The following is a 22,324-nucleotide window of genomic DNA, read 5'->3' as shown; positions in this document are numbered from 1 at the left end:
AATTTGTTCATTTGATTGCGAATGTCTGGGGAAGATCTCTCTCCGTCTCTGAGAAGACAGGGCTGTTCTTTGAAGAATCCCAGTAAATCTGCATCACCATCGCTATGATGCTCTCTGTGTAAAGTGTATCCTCTTTACCTGTGCCTGCAGGGCTGTCTCTCTTAATTTCTTTCAGGATTTTCAAGACTTGCGTCTCCTCCGTTCAGGACTGAAGACATCCCGTTCCTGAGCTCTGCCTGTGCAGCTCTGTGCTTTCCTGCAGACGTCCCCATCGCCATTGCACGCCAAGAGCATCCGATGAAGAAGGGAGACACGGGCCGGGGAAGCGGAAGGCTTGTAAGGTGAGAATGGGCGTCTCGTCTTTCCCCAGCATGCTCCTGACGATGGATCCACCGCTGTCATTACAGAACCTCGACTCTTCCCATCCGTTAATTACTGCTGTCATCCTTAATTGATTGATTAATTCATGGGCGGATAGCTTAGCATTATATCAACACTAAGAACATGACTGCTACATACTAAACGCAATTCTACGTGCTACATTTGGGAAGTACAACCTTCCCAGAATTAGAGTACCAATCTATCAACATACTGATTTAAGACCTATTCATGTCTTCCCATCACTAAACAGAACATGAATACCGTAACCGGTCATTTCAATGCTCTCTGTCACACTGTCACAAAAAAAACTCACAAACACGCACACGCGCTCAAAGCCCTTGTAGTACGAAGTACCGGGTGAGAACTACACTTCCCGGCAGGCGCCTGGGTCATGTGAGCTGAGCGCTTCCGCACGTGACTGCTGGCAGAGTCACGGTCAGCACCTCGCGGTGTCCGCAGAATACAACTGGCACCGCTAGGGATAGACTGGACCCACTCGTCTCACAGAGCCAGGACAGACACTCCCGAACCCCAGCTGGCGACTGGGAGCTGCGCTCATCGAAAGGTACTGTCTGGTCAGAGCACAATCCGTTATACGCAGGAACGCAGGAGTTTGAAATACTGCTACTTCTAAAAACACCGATTTGCAATTACTGTCCTTCTGATATTATGGCTTATAATGATTATGCTTCTTGTCAGTTATCTGTTGATATTTATTTTTATATGTGAGAAAGTGAATATAATTGCACTTTAGAATTCGTATGTAATCTAATCTTTAAAATGTTTTTTTAGTTTGATGTCAAAACTTTGAAGTGTTTGTGAGGATGTGTGTAATATACTGACTATAATAATAATAAAACTTAATTTATATAGAGACTTTAAAGGTGGCGTCTCAAAGTGCTTTATGAACTACAACAACAATAAAAAAATACACAAGACAAACACAATGAACATACATATTGCGAGGAGGCAGTAGATGGGGATACTGAATACAGTAGGAGCAGAGGGGTAAAGAACAGATTAAGTAGAGGCCCTTCGAAAGAAGAAGGTTTTGAGTCTGGATTTGAAGCAGTGTAAGGAAGGTGACTCTCCGATATCCTTAGGGATGGAGTTCCAGAGCTTTGGAGAAGGCAGGAGAAGGCCCTGTCACCCATAGAGTGTAGACGGGCTTGGGGGACAGACGGGAGACCAGAATTAGAGGAGTGAATGTTGCGAGGTGGGGAGCAGGGCAGTAGTAGTTGGGTTCATTAAGGAAAGACAGCCCACAGTGTAAGCGGGGAGGCTGCTGTTTCTCTGCCTGACTGTCTGCTTGGCGTTGCTGTCCTCACTTTCGCAGGCGGGACCAGATCCCCACTCTCTCTGGTTTGCTCGGGCAGGGAGGGGGGCTGAGCCTCTCCTGCCACAGCACGTGCACAAAGGGCCCAGCGCCCGCGGTCTCCAGTCAGTGTAGGCATCCTGAAAGCTTGAGCCGGTTGGACACCCCTCCGTCCAGTAAACTGGCTTAGTCACAAAGCAGGCCGAGCTCTTCACGGTAGGCAGTGGGGCGAAATCGGGCAGGAAAGCTTGCTCAGGGTGATTGGATCTGGAGTCTGAAATACCCCTGGGGTTGCTCGGTGGTGAGATGGCAAGTGCTGTCTGCGTGGAGTTTGCATGTTTCACCCACGAGCATGCGGGTTTTCCAAGGTTGCTCTCTAAAGGTTCCTCCCAGGTTTCAATCTGGTCACTCCTGGCAGGAGATAAGGGGAATGCCCCTCTGTAGCAGCCTCAGCAGCACAGTGCAGTGCTTCCGATGTAATCATGCCAGTCGATTCAGGACAGGCAGCTGCCCCATCTCGTCTCCTCTTGACATTACCAGATCAGGACACGGGGCCTCAAGACTGGGGCACCTTGTTGCTCTTGCACTGGCCTAGAGGGAGGACGAATTTTAGCATTTACCTTTCATTAAGTATAAAATATAGTGACTATCTGCCTTTGCTCATATGCCTTTTTCTTAGCAACAGTATAAAAGGATAATTCAAGCATATTATTTGACCTTCTGACATAAATGCTACAATCGCACATTTCACACCTTCTGTTTCCTAATTCTAAAGACAAGGTAAAATTGCTTCTTGAGAAGAACGTGGTCAATTACAGAGAAATGCTTTGTAGAGAGAAATAACAGCCCCTGATATGGAAACTTAGAATGAGCTTTCCTGCGTGAATTTTCTGTATAAAACTCATTGCATTTACCATCTCGTTGGAGAGGCTGCTCACAGATCTGTATGGGAGACTGCGCTCAGATCTGCATGATGGTATCCTCCCCATGTGCATGAATAACACACACCTAACCTTCGACAAGGGGCAGAAGCTGTTTTTTCTATAGCTCTCCAGCCGTGCCTGCAGCCAGACAGATACCGTATCTGTGCGCTGCTTGCTTGATTAAGAGTGCTTGTCTCCCAGTCAAGGCTATGTCCACAGTCTGGGGCAGGGTTCGCTCTATCTGGAGTGCCACTGCACGGTAAGGAGCCAGAGGAAACAGGGCTGGGAAATAGCGTAAGATCTAGGTAGACCAGTACAGAGAGTGGGATGTTGCAGAATCTAATAACGTTGTTGAACAGCTCTTTAACTGCGCGTTCTTCCTATCGAATGGGTGGGCTGCAACACATGGGAAAACACAAGGCAAATTGTCAACAAATTGTCAATAAGCTATCCGCTTGCCAGGACAGACTGGCCCCTCAATGGGAATAAACGGATGGATGGGTGGATGATTAATTATGCACAGCTAATCGATCAACCTGTTTGATCACCGCCACAAGACCTACAGCGGGTCTTTAATCACGCGGTAGGGTACCGTGGTACGTTTTAGAGACCGTACCGGTGCGCTCGGTAATTTCCGGCAGTTTCCGTCGGCGGTTTTATTTTTCCGGTTTTAATTCACAGAATCAAATTTGATTCAAACAACAGAAAGACTGCGTTAAAAATAGCGTTAACTTTAAAAGGGTGAGTCATCCTAATGGTATTTCCCACATATCATTAGCGAGGAAGTTTAGAAATATGACGTGATTTCGGAAATCACGCGGAAATAATCACAGCCGATTGTTTCAGAACGAGCTTGACTTTAATCGATACGGGCATTCCCAATGACCTGTTGAACATGTGCTGTTGTTTCTAGTTTTTCTGATTCTACTGTAACTCTAGTCTGGAAGGAAGACTAGTCTTGATCATGTTTTTAATTCCATTACTGCCATTAGACATGCTTTGATTTTATGTTTTTTGCAAGATTGTCTTAAGCTGTTCAAGTCAATATAGAATGTCTTGTCTCAGCAATGTTTTAAGCAAGTATTGAGGATTCTTTGAAGTTTTAGATGAAATAGCCAAGGGCAATCAAACATGCTAAACATGTTTCACAAGGTTGTGAATGTCAACTTTACTCATTGTAAAGAAATAATGCTACAACTTACAAGCACCTGTCATATTTTGAATTTGGCAAAATTAACCTCCAATACCTTGTGAAAAAAGATTGAATCATTTAATGATTGACAAAAATCTGCATGTTGTTAAATTGTTCCGCTACACTGTTCAGTGTTATTGTCCCTGTGAATGTGTGAGAAACGGGACGGACTCCCACATTAAACCTCCAGGTCTGAGTGATGTGCCTTCACCTGGTAAACTGATCAAACGGCAGTGGCTGTAGACCTTTAGAAATTGGTGCTGTCATGGATGAGACCTGCTGGACCGGGGGCCGCTGGGTATGAAGAACTGAATCTTCTTCGTCTTGAGAGGAGAAGACCGCAAGAGGCTCTGACTCAGAACCCTGGCGCTTGTTACTCACAGTCCTCAAAGGCACCGACAGCCGTCAGCGTGAAACAGGAACCGGTGCACACGCGTGGACACTGACGGGAAGGGCATGGGAAGCTGAGAGCAGGAGGTTGTGGGTCGTGGGTGCTTGGAACAAGCTACGCCGCCATTGTGCTCTGCTGGTTTGGAAAGGCTTTTAAGGATGTCCTTTAAACAACCACAAATATGGCGATATACTTTAATTGGCTATGAATCACTTTGTGTTTGTTAATTGGTTACTGGTGAAATGTTTTATCCAGACTTCAATGCAGAAGTAAGAATGCGAAAGTATCAGCCACACGTAACATGACCATTATAAACCCTCCAATAATGTTAAATACCAGAAAAGCCTGCAGATTATATAATTCACTATCACATTAGCTCATATTTTTGTGTTACAGTATACAATTTTAAAATGATCAAATGTAACTTGTTATAATCCTGTATATAATACCCTGGTACTCTCCTATTTTCTTTCTGCCTGTCTGTTTCATTGTTTCTATTTTCCTTGAACTGTCTTTATAGTGTACTTCTTTCTGTTGTTCTTACTCTTGTCACTGTCACAGAGCATTTGGGGAAAACAATAAGTGACATCACATGAGCCGCGAGTCATACGCCACAGGCATTTACGGAATAGTACGAGTGACTGACGGAAAAAGCCGAACACACTGACAGAGCGAGCATACAGCTAGGGGGAGACAACAATTGTGTTCCTGTTGCAGTCGGACAGGGGCAGTTGCAGACTTATACGAGAAGGACGTGAGAGGGTTGGAGAGACAGTGACAGCGGTTTCCACGGGATGCAGTACTCGGACAATTTGAAATACCAATCGGAATCACGCTGATGGCAGGAAGAACGTCTGGAAAAGACAAAACTCTGTTGCTACCACTGGCTTTTACTGGATCCACCGTTCAGGACTTTGGACCGGCCTTGTGGTGAGACGTTGTGCGTGAGGAGAAAAAAAATGTACAGAAATTCAGTGTCGGTGCGGTGCGTGGAGGTGACGTTATTCGCCTGACCTCCTTCTGTCCCCTGGTGGCGGGTGCTAATATTTCAAAAACACTTCACTGGCATGATTTACAGTAAATGTTCGCATTTGTAATGAAGAGTTCTGCTATGCAAATTATTTCGTTATATTAATAGAAATACCTAATTATATCTGGTGTCATGATATTTTAAAAAACGCTTGAGCGAACTAAATACCAGTGTATTACAAAATAAGACGCTTTAAAATTGTTGGCGCGATATTTTTATTTCCACTCATTGTTCGTCATTCAGTGTTGAATCATTTTCCCAGTGTGTTGCGGCTGATAACAGCTCTTTCTATAGGGGAAAAACGTCATAGAAGGATAGTTTTTTGTATTTTTCTGCTTGATTAAATTTCAAAGCTGCGTCTGCCATTGGGAGAACTGGCTATATTGAGTGACCTCCCTGCTTGTGAGCCACACAACCCATCTAGACCGCACCTGACCCTTATGTTCTGATGGTATGGCCGTCCTGCTGTAGCTTTGGAATGGGGCGGTATTTTAATTCCATGAAAGTTTCTGCAAAGCAAACTTAAGTTGGATGGATCCCCTGAATTTTGTGCAGGATTTGATTTGTCTTAGCCTGCAGTTACCAAGAGTTAGGCGGAGCCGGTCTTTCCTGCAGGTTTCATGTTGTTGTGAGTTCAGCCACAGCTTTGTGGATGAAGTAGCTACACTGCTCATACGATTAATGGGTTTATTGGAAATTAGGTATACTGTCCTTTTAATTACGATAACTTTCAGATATGTGTTGATTAATCAAGGTGGACTAAAACACACACAGGTGTTTTGAAAGTGATTACGGACGTGCTCTTTAGACAGCGGAAAAGAATGACTTCCCGTTGTTTAGGTGTCTAGTGATGAATTCCAATACCCTCCCCAAAACCAGGATTGTCTCCTTCTGTTCCACCTCAACCAGATCGTCTGCCTACCGACCCAGGTCTCGCTGGGGGGGAGGTTTTCCGAGTACTGAATTAAAAAAATACTGTACATGCTCATCACATTTTTAAAGAATTACCATTTACACAATAAACTTCCAAAAAGCACACTGTGGACTTCCCCTAGGTCATGTGTTAACGCCCAGCTTGAATTGCAACAAGGAGGAGTTTCAGAGGGACAAACCGGGATGGCTAGGTCACTCTGGGCGAGCTGCCCTATGAGGGGTCCGTGTCGTTTTCCACCTCTCATTTCTCAGTCTCTCTCCCTACAGGTGCCTTCTGCCCCACTGCCTTCCTGACCTAAGAGATGGCTGCCCCCCAGCGCAAGATGATCAGCGGCCTCATAGCTGCCACTTTTACCCCCCTGAACGACCAGGGGTAAGGTCAGCCGGCCCCCGCACCCCACCATCACCCATCTCCCCCCATACCTCCAGTCTCTGAAAGCCTCACATTGACACCATCACGCACCAGGGCAGGTCCTCCCACGCTACACACCCGACACACCTCCCCACAGCAGGACCCTCTTTTGCTCCGATCTCGGGGTCACACCCCCCCCGCTGTTCTCTCTGTCACTCTGAGCTCCTCCGGCCCCGGTCTCCCCCGCGCTGCTCAAGCTGGCTTCCAGAGGGTCTCGTCTGCCTGCTCCCTCAGGACTGACCCGAGCCCTTCTGTGTCCCCCAGGGAGATCAACCCGTCTGTGATCGAGCGGTACGTCGACTACCTGGTGAAGGAGCAGGGGGTCAGGGCCGTGTTCGGTAAGAGCTCTTTCGCTGCTCTGGGCGTCTGTGCCGCGGCCCATCGCGTCCTGCCCGTTTCCTTCCTGTTTGTCAGACGGGCACACAGGGAAACACGGAGCAGGAGGAACGTGGGCAAGAGAGTGGCCTGAGCTCCTTTGCGCTCTCTGCTCCCGTCCTATTCTACTTCCCTTTCTTGTCTAGTGTGTCTGGATCTCTTCCCCGCAGTTTAAATTCAAACAAAACATTACTGCCACAGGTTTGGTTTCTGTTATCTATAGCACAAACTTTCCCCTGGAGCTTCTTAACCAGAGCTTTCCAGTCCTGGTCCCAGAGGAACACAGTCTCTTCTGATTTTTGCTCCAAATGGGCTCTTATTTACAGGCTCAACTTTGTCTGAGTTTCAGAACTGCCCTCTTTCAGTAGTGCTGCCTGAAATGTCACTGAGTGGACCTCTGGAGAAGGCAGAAACACTCACTGTGATGCAGTGTCACTTCCACTGTCGGGGTGTCTGATACAGTCAGTCTCCCCTGTCTCTGCTCATCCACTGGTCAGCTAGTCTAGTTAGAGCTGTTCAGTCAGAAATAAGGGGCAGAAATCTGAGGAGAGGCTGTGTAAAGTTCTGTGTGCTGAGGCTGTTGGGAATGGGACTCTGTAAGTTGGGTATGTTTGACACTCTTAAATAGGAAAAAAAGTCTGAATGAGCAAGTAGCTCAGTAAAGTCACCAATTCGCTCGGAGATTTTGAGCTCATCCTAAATGAAAACAGCAGTCACAGGAGCAGGGCTGGAAATCGGTGCTCTAAACTAACGACACCACGCTCTGACGAGCCGTGACTGGTCTTGTGTCTTTCCCTGTCTTTGTGAATCTGCAGTGAATGGCACAACCGGGGAGAGCATGTCCCTCAGTGTGGAGGAGAGGAAGAGGCTGGCAGAGGAATGGTGCCAGCGGGGCAAGGGCAAGTGAGTACTGCCCCAGGGGGATAGGCCAGGACCTGTGCCCGAGACGCAGACAGCAGTGCCACCTGGTGTGTTGTAAGAGAGTCACCCGGCAGTAACTGAACAGTGCAGCCTGGCTCGTCCGATACCCCTGTGTGTCCTAGAACTGGGCTCTCCCTCTGCAGGTGTCCTGCCTGCTGCAGAGCTGCCAATTAGTAACAAAAACACTGGAGTGCAGAGTTTCCTATAGAAATCCGAGAAATTCTATAGAAAGTTAAAACTGAGTTTGAAAACAGCAAAACACTGATAAATGTAATCATTTTGCAGTGTGCGGAAAGCCTGGATACTAATGATCTACACTCCTGCATTTTTGTTCTTTGCTGAACTTTGTTTTTGAAGGCAGAGGTCTTTTTTTGGCATTTAAGTCCAGTTATTTGGGTTATATACTGGCCCAGTTTGTAATCATCTGCTCTGTGTTTTTTGACCACACAGGAAGAAGGACACAGGCACCCCAGCGAATGCCGATTGTAGTTTTTACTGGGGTCTTGTGGCAGCCCTGCTGGAGACAGTCCACCCACTTTCAAAGCCCACGCCACTTTTGCAAAACACTGGGTCTCAAGGGTTCTGCTTTGAGCGATTCACTTCCTTATAGATGTGTAAATCCGAGTGTTTTAACAGTCATCAGCTTTACTGTGAGACAGCGGCAAACTGTTTTTCCTGCTCTGGTCTGCAGTGTCATCTCCCTGTAGTCTTCAAGAAAGACGCAGAACATTGAGAATATTATATAGTCTTCCCACGGGGAAGATAAACCCGTTTTGTTTGTGATCCAGCAGAAAGCCCTTGGCACGCACTCTGACATGCTGACGTGCTGCACTGGCAAATTCCTGTACCTGACACGTCCTGGCGAATAAAAGCGATTCTCATTCTGATTCTGGCAGTCTGTGCGTGAGCAAGCACACTTCTGCGTACTGATCTGTCTGCTCCGCCTGCAGGCTGGACCAGGTGATTGTCCACGTGGGGTGTCTGAGTCTGAAGGAGTCGCAGGAGCTGGTGAGTCCTCTGATCCCAGCAGAGCAGAACTGCACAGCACACCCAGGCCAGATCACTGGCGCACACCTCGGTGGAGCACCCTCCAGTAGCTCTGATGAGTGGATTGCTACTGGAGGGTGCTATCTGTTATCTACAAGATATGTAGATAAAACTGCTGTTTGAAAATCAGCCAGAAGCTGTCCTGTTCTAGATTCATATCTCTGTGTTTGGTTATACCTATGTCTGTAATCGTTAGCACTCAAGACTATGATGCCTTTTTCTTCCATAAGCCGTACAGCAGCAAAGTATATGACCGTAGTGCGCTCTTCAGTTTTCAATCATGAGCTGTGCTTTTTAGTAAAGTATGGTAAAGAGTATTGCTGAATACACTGTGGTTCAGTAAAATGCGTTACAGTGTACCGTAGAGAAGTAATCAGGCTGTGTTCTCTGTACAGGCCCGACACGCGGCTGATGTGGGGGCTGATGGGATTGCAGTGATCTCACCCTGCTTCTTCAAGCCTGCAGATAAAGGTATCATTCTGTCACTCCTTCTGTCTCTCACGACACGCATGAGTGTTTCAAGAGCTTGTGTGGCTGACCGCCGTCCGATCTTTCTGTATCCCTCTCAGATGCGCTGAGGAAGTTCCTCCAGCATGTGGCAAAAGCAGCCCCCTGCCTACCGTTCTACTACTACCACCTCCCCGCGCTGACCGGTGTGAGCTGTGAGTATGGCGCCGATCAGCAACAAAGCAATTACAGCACTGACCACAGACTGATGCACTGTCGCTTTCGGTAGTGCTGCAGGTGACTAAACAGCCTCTTCTGTCTCTTGCCCACCTCTGCCTCCCTCTCTCCTTCTCCACTCTCTCTTGGCCTCAGTCAAGGCGATGGACATCCTGCAGGGGATTGAGGACATCATTCCGTCCTTCCAGGGCTTAAAATTCAGCGGCAGTGACCTGATGGATTTCGGGCAGTGCGTCCACCACAGCCCTCCCCACTGGCCTATGCTGTATGGGATGGATGAGGTGGGGTGTGTCCCTCGCGCTGCTCACCGACTCCACTCTCACTCCTCTCGTCCTTTTCCCCAGATCTCTCCCCTCGCATGGAACACGTTGCACTCTCTCTGTCCATCGCTCTGCACAAACAGCAGCAGAGCAAACGTGCACTCAGCAGATGCACGCAGGGCCCGGTTAATATGACCGTGCAGGCAGGCAGCAAGCTGGTTATTGCACCAGCAGCTCTGTGTCAGTACGTGCAGGGCAGAGACTAACAGAGCTGTTTCTGTTCTGCAGCAACTGCTGGCTGCGTTGGTGATGGGAGCGCACGGCGCGGTGGGCAGGTGAGTCCGTGTGGCACAGATCAGCCCCTGGTGCCCGTCTGGATGCCCCGTCCCCTCTGCCTCTGTATACGGTGGCTTCCATTTTCCTGCTTTAACTGATATAATCACCCCTCCTGCCTGTTTTTGCGCAAGCTTGCCTGAGCCAAGTGACCCTTTAGATCAGAAGGATCTGGCCTTTAAAACACATGGTGGTGAAAGAAAAAGTGTCACATCCGCAGTCAATCAGAGTCCCAGGAAAGGTGTGCCTGTGATCTTGGGTCGTTGTGGAAAATGCAATCAGCAAGGGCAATACTGTGGAGCTGCACCAGTATCTTACAGTACTGAACTGAGTGAACACCTGCAGCCTTATTATGGAATACAGAACACCTCTCATTCATAATACAGTAATTGTATTTTGATATAGGTGTGAAGGGAAGTTAAACGCTGTATAACAGAAGCCCTGTCTTCATCCCAGTCCACCCCATTTTCACTTGCAGAACCAGTTTGTCAGGACCAGTCTCTTAGAGAGCCCAGCATACAGCTCTCTGCTGCCCTGCAAGCTTTCTCTTAGGAGACTCAGTTGCTCTACAGTGGCAGAGTGACTGCTGACCCTCAGGTGATCACAAGGCAGAGCCTGTACTTGTGTGTATTTATTTAGTTGTTCCTGTTTGAAGTTTGCTCTCATCTCCCAGCCTCTGTGTGCCCTCCAGTGCTTTACTCTTGTTTAAAACAACATGACTTTTAACTTTTTTCAGACAAAGGATGGGGGTTGTGATGCTGAGTGCCATGGTGATTCCAAAATATATTGCTATATAAACGGTCTGCTGCTTTGCTCAGCAGATGCTGTGGCAGCGGCCGTCTGGAATGCCTGCTTGTGTAGGAGCAGTGTGACTGAGACTCGCAGTACCACTCAGCCGTAACACACTGTGCCCGTGTACCCAGACTTTCACACTGCTGCTCCTGTTGCACCACTGATGTCATTTACCTCTGCACCTCCTCAACAGTCAGCCCCCTGTGCTCCGAGTAGGATTTGCGTCTAAACTGGTGCCTGCTGTCAGTCTGCCTGACTTCTTTCTCTCTCTGAGCAGCACTTATAACTACATGGGCTGCGTAGTGAACAGGCTGCTGGAAGCCTATGAGAAGGGCGACTACGTCCTGGCCAGGAGTATCCAGGTACTGCTCCCCTGCTCCCACCTTCCTTCTAGGTCTTGGACCTGCTTCCTCTGCGGTCAGAGGCGCTGATGGCTCAGGGTGTCTGTAGCCGCTGCTGTATTGAAGATTCACCCTCAGGCCTGTGCTGGGCAGGGTGGAAGAGTCTGGTTCCAATATCAACAATGCAGTGATGATGATGCCACATCGCTCTCCCCTGTTTATGCTGCTGTTTCTGCCCCAATAGCTTGGTATCTCTGACATCTCTACTCTTGCCCGTGTGTCTGTGAAAGAGGGCTAGACTGGCATGGAAACAGTAAAATGGCTACAGCAGGGAGCTCTGACCTCTCTCTTTCTCTTCCTTCAGTTTCAGACCCAGGAAGTCATCTCCTATGCGGTGAAGCAGGGTGAGTTTGCAGTGAGCGCGCAGTGAGTAATGTGAGCATGCAGAGAGTGCACAGTGAGCACTGTGAGCGCCCAGTGAACACAATGTGAGTGCAGTCTGTGCAGTGAGCACTGTGAGCACTGTGAGCACTGTGAGCGTGCAGTGAGCGTGCAGTAAGGGCACAGTGAGCACAATGTGAGTGCAGTCTGTGCAGTGAGCGTGCAGTGAACACTGTGAGTGCAGTCTGTGCAGTGAGCGTGCAGTGAACACTGTGAGTGCAGTCTGTGCAGTGAGCGCGCAGTGTGTGTGCAGTGAGCGCGCAGTGTGTGTGCAGTGAGCGCGCAGTGTGTGTGTGTGTGCAGTGAGCGTGCAGTGTGTGTGTGTGCAGTGAGCATGCAGTGAGCACTGTGAACAGTGAGCGTGCAGTGAGCACTATGAGTGCAGTCTGTGCAGTGAGCACAATGTGAGTGCGCAGTGTGTGTGCAGTGAGCACACTGAGCGCGCAGTGTGTGTGCAGTGAGCATGCAGTGTGTGTGCGCACTGAGCACACTGAGTGCACATTGTGTGTGTTCCTGAGTTTCACGCGCGGGTTGACCCGGCGAGTGTGTGCCTTCTCCAGGGTTCGACACGGCGGTGAACAAGCAGCTGATGTGCGTGGTTTCCGGGCTGCCCCTGGGGCCCCCCCGGCTGCCCCTGCAGGAGTGCCCCCGTGAGCGTGCCCTGGCCATCGCCCGCCGGCTGCAGGAGGTCCTGGGGAGAACTGAGGAGGGGGCTCTGGAAACACAACCCTGATACTGCTGCAGTCTGCTGCAGTTACTATTAACACTATATTCCCAAATGGAGCCAATTAGCACTACACCTGTCTGATTATCTGTCTGTATGTTTGGATACATGGTAATTTAGTAATGCACTTATACTCTGGAGGTGTAACTGACCTCTCCTCTCTGTAAGGTTTATAAACTCTCAGTATTGTCAGTGCACTGAGCCGCAGGTTGATAATCCTTCACAATCTTTCCATGCCTTCCACACGCTGCACACAGCAGCTATGTTGTATTAGGTTAGGGACTAGATCAGGGCCGGGTTAGATTGATACCTGTACGCTAGCAGTTTGTTCCAAAGGCCATTTCTACATCGCTTGTCAGATTTGCCACTCTGGATGAAGGTTGTAGTTCACCAGTGAGAGCACTGGAACACAGGGCTTGTGTACAGAGAGGTGCTTATCAACTTGTCAAGCACAGGTGCAGTACTGTAGGTAGTACAGACTTCTCACTGGCCAGTTGCACGGTCAGAGAAGGTTTACATATAATCCACCTCCCGTTTGCCCGTCAGTCCAGAAGTCGCAGGTTCGAGTCTGGACTACGGCATCAGGCAACTGAATTGGCTTTCCTAAGTGAAGGCCAGGACCGGCCACTTGTTTGCGAGGCTGGGCGAGTCTTCACCAGCCAGGGTTTGCCTAGGCTCTTTTCAGGCTCCCCTGATCTGTTTTTCCACAATTAGGGCAAGTGGAAGATCATATAACTTGCAACCCTTCATTTGTATGAGTTAGGGTAACAACATGTCACCACAGACTTATATAAACCTACCCATTCCTTCTGAGTTTCACCTGAATATGGAAAAAAGTAGCTTTGCCAGGAAAGAATCCTGAGGAGAAGACTGAGACTGAAAAGTACCCGACCTACACTTCTGTCACAGACACGTTTCTGTGGCAAGATCTCAGATGTAGTTGTCCTTCAGCACTTGTAACTGTATATATCTTAGGTTTTATTGCAGATTTTACAGAGACTTGTGTTTCAATCCACTGAAGCAACATTAAGTATTTTTATAAAGACTGTACATTCACAGACAAATGTGTAACCAGACACTTCATGTGCGGTTAGGCTGGTTGTGGATCTCTTAAGATGGAATCAGTTCCTGGTGCAAATGTCATTAATGGGTCTTTTAGAGGCAGCGTTTCATGTTTTCTATGTTAATCTTTTTTAAAAAATATCTTTATTTTTCTGTTCTGATTGCTGTCTTGATTTTAACAGTGTAAGACTGTTTCCCCTTCTAAGGGAAAAGTGCAGATCATTGAATAAAACTGTTCACTTTTAATTCTAGACCTGTTTGGTCTTTTGCTTTCTTTGGTGCAAAAGAAATGGAACATGTCATAATAAGCCCTGGGCTTTTCTATAAAGGTCGACTGATAACCCAAGACAGCATTCTGTTCACATTCACTTGTCTTCTTCAGTTTAGCTCATGAACAAAACTTTGTATATCCCTTTAATCTTCATTATGTGGTCTGAATGGATCATAAGACTGACGCGGTGGAATCACCATGCTCTTAATCAATAGGGTTGTGATCTCTGCCCCTGGCAAGTGAATTAGATATCAGAAAATACCTGCCAGATGCATCATAGTAGTTCAGAACAGCACTCTTTGCATACAGACATTTTCCAGTCTTCCACATATTAAGCACTTGGTGGCAATAACCAAAACCCATCTCCTATTCACAGTTACACAGAAAATTAAACAATAAAATGAGCAGTTGAGATACTGTGTAATGGCTACAAAGACAGCAGATGACAACAGCACCGTGCCTCATCCTGTAAAGATACCTGTGATAGCGATCATCTTCCATCATGTAATGACAGGCCACTTTGGGACAGACCGTTTTTTTAAGTTGCCTCTAAACTGAAAGTAATTAAAAATACTTCATAGGTTAACTCCCCGTAAAGCAATAGTGTTGTCAATAGTTAGGAGGCATGATTTGTGAAAGACATACAAAGAAAATGTATTATGATTTTTTAAAGATGCTTTTATTTGTACTTGTAGTTTGTATTATTTCTTTTGCACTTTTGCAGTTCATTTTGACATACATACATAACAGTCGGCTCTTAACTGCGTCTGACTGCTAACAGAGAAACATATAATAATAGAGAACTGTATTATTGAAAAGGAGAGAGCATGATGATTAGGGTAATAGTTAACGCTGTTGAATACCAGAAGCAAAACAAAAACGTGTAAACGCCAAATAACTGAAAATAGATTAATTTTGTTACTGTTATTTCACAAAAAAATATTATTTTACTTCACTGTAATTCTTGTCAGAAGTTTAGACTGCAGCTTCCTCTGTGCAAAGTGCCAGTTTGAAAAAAGTTTTAGATATAATTAGTATCGCTGCAAATATGCTACCACCTTGATTAAGTTAAATATATAGTCTTTCCGCGTTTTTCTCCACTAATATCATGGACAAATGATGATGTTCTAGCAAGGCAAGACGTGATATTAATTCCATGATTAACGGACAGTAAATTAACTTTTATTTTAAAACTCACCTCTGGTAGTCGCCCGAGTTCACGGTGTGTACCTCTGTTTCTCCTCACCGCCGAATCGGAGCGGAACCCTCTCACACGCGGAACGCTTTGTTTCGGGTCCTGCAGTGTTGGAGGACGGCACTGAGCGACGCGCCGCCGCGGCTTCCGGCCAGCTCAGCTCGTCAGTGTTGTCAGTAGGAGTGATCTCAGCCTACAGCCTCGGCCGGCTCGGTTCGGATTGCTGCCGCTCGCGCGAAACCAGCTTAGTCGAAGATGGTTCTGCTGACGATGATTGCCCGAGTGGCTGACGGCCTTCCGCTGGCCGCGTCCATGCAAGAAGACGAGCAGGTGGAGAAAACTTGTAATTTATTCTGTCATAATTACATACTAGTACGCCACCACAGCAATATCTGAAAGAGTCCGTACTGCCAGGTGGTGTGGCACCTTTAAATACCGATGGTTGTCTTTGACTCGCTAATGCTCTGTTTCCTTTTATCGGGCCATTCGGAGTTTTCTGTGTTTAAAATGTTAACGGAGTTAATTGTGACATATCGTCAATTCGGAAACGTCAGCGCGAGACACCAGCTCCAGCTCCAATCATAATGGTGATAATGGTGTCAGTGCTGAACAGGGCTTTTGTCTTGCCCGGGAACGGGTTGGCAGCCGTCATTTTGAAGAGGAAATTGAGCTGTCTGGGAACATGCCCAACCTGTCTTCCTCATGTGCGGTAGACGAAGACAGGTCTTGGTCTTCACTTGCGCTTAAGGGCTCGCTGGCTGTGTCTTGAATTGGGGGTACCCTAGGTAGTCTGTGCCTTGGCAAATAAGAGTGACAGCCCCCGGCACTGGTACTGGTGACTCGGGTTATTTAGAAAACCTCACTGACCCTCACCCCAGAGCCCTGTGCCCCCCGTGCCCTTCAGATGCCCATCCTAGGGAGCTCTGCACAGCAGTCGCTTCCTCAGCCTCCCCTGCCTTACTCGGTGCAGTGGGCAGAGTCTGACCAGCGTTCCTCCCTATGACAGTGGAGAGCGGGCACGGAGCCTGTAGGGCAGAGGCACTGGGACTGAGGTCCTGTGCCAATCTGTCAGTCGTGCACACACCACCCTCCCACCTTGCAGCTCGAGGAATCCGAGCCCTGTACATTTCTCTGATCTTTGATTTGTTTTCCTCTTTGGTTTCCATTTCCCCTGATGTGTTTTTGCTCAGTGTAAAGATAGCTTTCGGAGCACAGCAAAAGTAGGGCATGTGTGACCAGGTGTGCACACTGTGGTGTGGTTAGTGCTGCAGGCTCACACGAGCAGCCAAGCGCTGTACGGTTTCAGGAGCTCAGAGGGATAAAAGGGTGGTTTTAAATCAAGGACAAGGTAATGCCAGCAGCCTCTGATGCCAGGAGACCAGCTACAGTGACCAGCTGCCCTGAATATACTCCCCTCCCCCATGTCCTTTCTCATGCCTTTGCTCTCCTCCCTTTCTTTCTCTCTGCACTGCATCATTCCTCTAGCCTGAAAATCTCTCCCCCAGTCACCCCTCTCCTTCTACCCCTGGTCACTCTGTCCTCTACCCCAGTCACCCCTCTCCTTCTACCCCTGGTCACTCTGTCCTCTCCCCCAGTCACCCCTCTCCTTCTACCCCTGGTCACTCTGTCCTCTCCCCCAGTCACCCCTCCCCTCCTACCCCTGGTCACTCTGTCCTCTCCCCCAGTCACCCCTCCCCTCCTACCCCTGGTCACTCTGTCCTCTCCCCCAGTCACCCCTCTCCTTCTACCCCTGGTCACTCTGTCCTCTCCCCCAGTCACCCCTCCCCTCCTACCCCTGGTCACTCTGTCCTCTCCCCCAGTCACCCCTCTCCTTCTACCCCTGGTCACTCTGTCCTCTCCCCCAGTCACCCCTCTCCTTCTACCCCTGGTCACTCTGTCCTCTCCCCCAGTCACCCCTCTCCTCCTACCCCTGGTCACTCTGTCCTCTCCCCCAGTCACCCCTCTCCTCCTACCCCTGGTCACTCTCTCTCCCTTCAGTCACCTCTACCCCTGGTTAGTCTGTCCCTTCCTGGTCCTGTCTCTCTGTCTGTTAGTACTGTGCTCTTACTGCTTGTTCTTGCTTCTCTCTCCTGCTCTCGTGAAGGGAAGTGAAAAGGTTTGTGTCATGGTTTCCCTTTTCAATGACAGATGAGGTGTTAGAAATATCTGACACACATGGTGTCCTAATTACATTAACCTTGCCTCCTAGTGTCGTAGCTGCAGACCAGTGACATACTCATATTCCACAGTAAATTGTGTTGTATTCTATTATAACGTGTAGAGATTGTGTGTTGTAGTATGGTGTGAATTGTATATGTGTACTATAATAATGCCAGGCGTGTGGCCATTGACAAGGTGTTCATTAAAATATTCCCTTTTGAAAACTGTGCAGTTTCACAGGCATCAATTAAAAGAAAGTGACACTTGTTAATAATATGCCAACTGCACAAAACAATTAACTGGCTCTGACTTTCTTTCAATGTTTAATTTCACAAGAATTCAAAAAGGAGGAAAATCATCTTCTTAAAAACTCCAATACACAACCCAAGGCTTCCATTTATTTGCACAGTGCAATTGTATGGATCAGGATATGAGGATTTAGTAAAGGACTGAATCCCATTCATTGTCTAACTGCATGAATTTGTCCTGTTTCTTGCAGTACTGGGCAGCCAACTTGACAGGCAGGTGCATGTAAATTCATAGGTCAACATCTGACAAATGACAGGTGTCAATTTAAATATTTTTAAAATAATGATATCTGGAAATTCCTGTTCCACACCTTGTCAATGGCTCTGCTATGCTACTGTAATATTGCATATGAAGCATGTTACAATCTAGTATAATAATGCATATATTACAGAATGTAGTGTGCCTGAATGTGTTGTATAATACACTTTGTAAGTTGTAGTTCAGTGTAATGAAGGATGATTTACCATGTGTGTGCTGTATCATACTTGTCTGTTGTAATCCAGTACAATAATGTGTACATTGTGTCTACAGTCAGGCCGTGACCTCCAGCAGTACCAAAGCCAGGCCAAGCAGCTGTTCCGCAAACTCAATGAACAGAGCCCCACTCGATGCACACTGGAGGCTGGGTCCATGGCCTTCCAGTGAGTATATCACACTGTGCAACACCGTTATACTGTGGAAACCTGTACAGCACTGTGCAACACTGTAATAGTGCGTAAACCTGTACAGCACTGTGCAACACAGTAATACTGCGTAAACCTGTACAGCACTGTGCAACACAGTAATACTGCGTAAACCTGTACAGCACTGTGCAACACAGTAATACTGCGTAAACCTGTACAGCACTGTGCAACACTGTAATAGTGCGTAAACCTGTACAGCACTGTGCAACACTGTAATAGTGCGTAAACCTGTACAGCACTGTGCAACACAGTAATACTGCGTAAACCTGTACAGCACTGTGCAACACAGTAATACTGCGTAAACCTGTACAGCACTGTGCAACACTGTAATAGTGCGTAAACCTGTACAGCACTGTGCAACACTGTAATACTGCGTAAACCTGTACAGCACTGTGCAACACAGTACTCTCTGCACACTAGAGGCTGGGTCCATGGCTTTCCAGTGAGAACAACAGAAAGGTGTACTATGGAGTAATTGAATTGTCTGTGTATCTGTGTTTGGCAGCTATGTGATTGAGAAGGGCGTGTGTTACCTGGTGCTGTGTGAGGCTGGGTTCCCCAAGAAGCTGGCGTTCGCCTATCTGGAGGACCTGCAGGCTGAGTTTGATGAGCAGCATGGCAAGAAGGTGCCCACCGTGTCCCGGCCGTACTTCTTCATCGAATTCGGTGAGTCAGGGAGACAGGTGGGCGTTCTGGCTCTAACCAGGGCACACAGCTGGGCAGGGGCACAGAGAGACCAGCGCTGCCATGGGGGAGGTGCTCGAAAACAGGTCTGACCACACCATGTTCACTGCAGGCTTTTGGAAAAGAGGTGAATCAGAAACACTTAAGCCATCTTTGATTTCATTTCTAAAGGAGCATCCTGAATAGAAATAGCGTATGTGACAGTTTACAACTAGTATGTGGGTTTTCAGCTTTAAAACTTCATGATCAAACTTCTCAAAAAATCCCCACTGTCTGTGATGAGGGAGTCTGATAAGGACACAGCCACAGGTGCACTTCAGAAAGCCCCGATGGGCTGGTTCTTAACACTGGCAGCCGCAGAGCTTGAGGCAGGCTGTGTGCTGTACTGCAGGAATGGAGATACTCCCGACAGCTTCTAGCTCCTACAGCTGAAATCCATTGTATGTGACCTGACACCAGGTGAAGGGGCTGCATGCTTCTTAGGAACAGGTACAGGTTTATTCCATGCTGAAAGGAAAAGCTGTGGAGCCTTCTTCCGGTGACAATCTTGCCGTATAACTTCTACTGATGAAGAACAAAGCAAATTTAATGAGAGATGCATGTTTGTGTCAGTGTATTTATTCAAAACAAGGAACAGGCATGAACTGGCTTATATAAGGGGACTAATAATAAAAGATAAAAGAAACACCTCACCTGAAACTGAACTTTTCTAATCGATGCCAGACTTGTATATGGGAGTCTGCATTCCATGGATCCTGAAAAGTTTTGCACTAAGGAGACTCATGTGGTCCTTGCATATTGTGAGAACTGAGTGCGTGGTGTTAGAAAGACTGGCATGTTGTATACAGACAGCAAAAGAGATGTGTGTGTCTCACCCCCAGACACATATATCCAGAAGACGAAGAAGTCGTACATTGACAGCCGTGCACGCAGGAACCTGGGCAACATCAACACGGAGCTACAGGATGTGCAGAGGATCATGGTGGCCAATATTGAGGAGGTGCTGCAGAGGGGCGAGGCTCTCTCAGGTACAGTCCACACTGAAACACGCACTGATCCACACTATACACACACTGCCACATGCACACTTCCACTGATACACACGCAGTGATCCACACTGATGCACAGACTGCCACACGGACACTTCTACTGATACACACACACTACCAAACGCACACTTCCACTGATATACACACACTGATCCACACTGATGCACACACCGCCACATGCACACTTCCACTGATATACACACAGTAATCCACACTGATGCACACTTCCACTGATATACACACACCGCCACATGAACACTTCCACGAATATACACACTACCACACGGACACTTGTGCGAATTACAGCTGAGAACGTAGGGTGGTTTTTATCAGATCAGTGGTTATACATATTTTCAAGAGCTAGGGAATATTTACATATATAAACATATATTCTATAGAATATATCCAAACACACAAATAGTTTGGGTTCATCTGACACTGACTGCTCAGTAGAACAGAAGTCTGCTCAGTACCGCGAGCGTGATCCCAGTTTGGCCTGCTGAGAAGCAGTGGGAGGTGCTCGATGACTTGGGGTGAATTACAACTGTGCCCAGACTGTTTCCAGGGACAAAAAACATCGGCACATCACCGCTATTCCTTCGTTTGCATGACGATTCCGATGTAGAATTTAGAAGAAAGCAGAAGTTAAAATCTCAGTGAATGTCCATCCTGTGCTGCGACTCTTTGGAAACAACGCCACTGCTGTGTAAGCAAAGCAGTCGCATCACAGAGGCTTGCAATGGCCACAACAAAAATGTTTTCGAGTTCATTTGGCATGCAGACACTGTGTTCCACTGGCCACGCCTGCTCCTGGGGAACACTATTGCTCTGCGCAACGCAGGCACAAGCAGGTTTGCGTCCTAATCGGACCCCTTCTCCCCTCCAGCCCTGGACTCCAAGGCCAGCAACCTCTCCAGCCTGTCCAAGAAGTACCGCAGCGACGCCAAGTACCTGAACACGCGCTCCACCTACGCCAAGCTGGCCGCCGGCGCCGTCTTCTTCATCATGCTGATCGTCTACGTGCGCTTCTGGTGGCTGTGAGCCCGCAGGAGGAGGGCGCTGCACTCACCACCGCAGAACACATCGCAAGCGGCAGACCCCCCCCGTTCACAAGAGACTTTAACGCGCTCTCCATGTAGAAATCTGTATGTAATTATTATTGCGGTTCCTGTTTGATTTTTATTAACCGTCAAACATCCGTTCCTCTGTCTGGTTGTGTGTCGAGTGTGTCTTGGTTGGGCGTATGTGTCTGGGGGGGGGGAGGGGGTTCCTAATGCCCGTGCTGACCTGCGCCTCATGTCCCAGATGCCCATGCTGTACAGCGTTCATGCAGTAGCTCACCGACGGTCATGGAGCAGAACACCTTTAATCCACAGAACCGGAAGCAGTGCACCCCATCTCCGGGTTACTGTCGGGCTGTCCTGCGTTTCTCTGTACCTAATCCCCCCATCACATGAGGATTGGAGGATGGGGTTGTTCTCAATCTGTCTTAATTCTTTTCCCGCTGCCTGTTCCTCCTGCAGATGACCATAAGCAGCACAGATGATGGGCACTCAGCGTGAGGCTGGGATGTTCACCTTTAGCAGGAGGCCATTATGGAGGAAGAGTCTGTCCTTGTTTCCCTTCACACAGGGTCTGCAGTCTGACAGCAGTAGCTTCACCCTTCTCTCTGGTCTTTTTTACATTTAATCTGGTTTTTGAACCAGGAAAAGAACCTGCTTCATAGAAAATACAACTTGGCTGTGTGACTTTATAGGTCTATTCAGCTGCCCAGGCAGACTGGGATAAATCCGTCCTTCTTCAGTGTCTGGGTAGGGGAAATACAATTATATAAGAATTACCTAGTAGACCACGCAGGTACCGTAATTCTCACAAGGCTGGGAATTTACGTGGTATTCATGAACTATATAAGGTCATAATCTGTTGCCAGTTGAATCGCAGCATGCACCAACCTTATTTTTTGAAAAAAGCATTTTGAAAAGACATGAAATTGCTAACAAAATCATAAACTGGAATTAATAATGATTGATAACAAGTGTTGCTTGCGAGAACTGCAGCCTATGAATGAAGTCTCCTGCAATGCCAGGCTGAATCGGTCTCCCTCACCAGGGCCAGACCTACACTGTGTTGAGGGGGAATAAAGAGATTTTCACCTGCTGAGGTCTTGCTGTGTCTTTCAGTAGCTCAGCCATGCACGTGGGGCGCTAGACATTTGCTCCCGAATTGCTGCTTCAAACCATGTAGTCTTCTCTTTTCACTGTCAGCAAAGCTCTCCATTTTCTAACCCCTTCAGCTAATTCAGGCTCACATGGGAGCCAGAGCCTATCCCAGCAAGCAGTGGGCACAAGGTGGGATGCGCTCTGGATGGGATGCCAATCCCTTGCAGGGCAGACAGACATATGCATTCACGCTTAAG

The 22,324-nt window shown here is 47.8% G+C and overlaps 2 protein-coding genes across 6 annotated transcripts; both read left to right on the top strand.

Moving 5' to 3' along the window:
- Positions 1 to 263: 263 nt before the first annotated feature.
- Positions 264 to 13,808, top strand: npl (N-acetylneuraminate pyruvate lyase (dihydrodipicolinate synthase)). Of its 5 annotated transcripts, none has more exons than XM_015356327.2 (13): positions 641 to 946; positions 4,920 to 5,132; positions 6,433 to 6,538; positions 6,842 to 6,915; positions 7,768 to 7,855; positions 8,824 to 8,881; positions 9,316 to 9,391; positions 9,490 to 9,582; positions 9,740 to 9,885; positions 10,153 to 10,199; positions 11,267 to 11,351; positions 11,695 to 11,734; positions 12,332 to 13,808. In XM_015356327.2, the coding sequence occupies exons 3-13, from the start codon at positions 6,468 to 6,470 to the stop codon at positions 12,502 to 12,504; spliced, it is 951 nt and encodes a 316-aa protein (XP_015211813.1). In that variant the 5' UTR covers positions 641 to 946; positions 4,920 to 5,132; positions 6,433 to 6,467; the 3' UTR covers positions 12,505 to 13,808. The 5 variants fall into 5 exon arrangements, with proteins under 5 accessions (XP_069050470.1, XP_015211813.1, XP_015211814.1 ...); XM_015356328.2 differs by having other exon boundaries at positions 4,920 to 5,142; XM_069194369.1 differs by lacking the exons at positions 641 to 946; positions 4,920 to 5,132 and adding an exon at positions 264 to 341.
- Positions 13,809 to 15,145: 1,337 nt separating this feature from the next.
- On the top strand, positions 15,146 to 22,065 carry LOC102690216 (vesicle-trafficking protein SEC22b-B). Its single transcript, XM_006635067.3, has 5 exons — positions 15,146 to 15,353; positions 18,024 to 18,133; positions 18,681 to 18,841; positions 19,741 to 19,887; positions 20,795 to 22,065. The coding sequence occupies exons 1-5, from the start codon at positions 15,279 to 15,281 to the stop codon at positions 20,947 to 20,949; spliced, it is 648 nt and encodes a 215-aa protein (XP_006635130.1). The 5' UTR covers positions 15,146 to 15,278; the 3' UTR covers positions 20,950 to 22,065.
- Positions 22,066 to 22,324: the final 259 nt, after the last annotated feature.

Source organism: Lepisosteus oculatus, chromosome 9 (assembly GCF_040954835.1).
Source record: "Lepisosteus oculatus isolate fLepOcu1 chromosome 9, fLepOcu1.hap2, whole genome shotgun sequence".
NCBI classification, from domain to species: Eukaryota; Metazoa; Chordata; class Actinopteri; order Semionotiformes; family Lepisosteidae; genus Lepisosteus; species Lepisosteus oculatus.
Note: the sequence above shows the minus strand (reverse complement) of the source record. Positions and strands in the feature narration are given on the sequence as shown.

Bases quoted from the DNA above. Each gene is read 5' to 3' on its own strand.
- LOC102690216 (XM_006635067.3), top strand. From the start codon at position 15,279: ATGGTTCTGCTGACGATGATTGCCCGAGTGGCTGACGGCCTTCCGCTG. The intron at 15,354-18,023 runs GTGGAGAAAACT...TTGTGTCTACAG, and splicing joins CCATGCAAGAAGACGAGCAG to TCAGGCCGTGACCTCCAGCA. The intron at 18,842-19,740 runs GTGAGTCAGGGA...TCTCACCCCCAG, and splicing joins GTACTTCTTCATCGAATTCG to ACACATATATCCAGAAGACG.
- npl (XM_069194369.1), top strand. From the start codon at position 6,468: ATGGCTGCCCCCCAGCGCAAGATGATCAGCGGCCTCATAGCTGCCACT. The intron at 9,583-9,739 runs GTGAGTATGGCG...TCTTGGCCTCAG, and splicing joins CGCGCTGACCGGTGTGAGCT to TCAAGGCGATGGACATCCTG. The intron at 11,735-12,331 runs GTGAGTTTGCAG...TGCCTTCTCCAG, and splicing joins CTCCTATGCGGTGAAGCAGG to GGTTCGACACGGCGGTGAAC.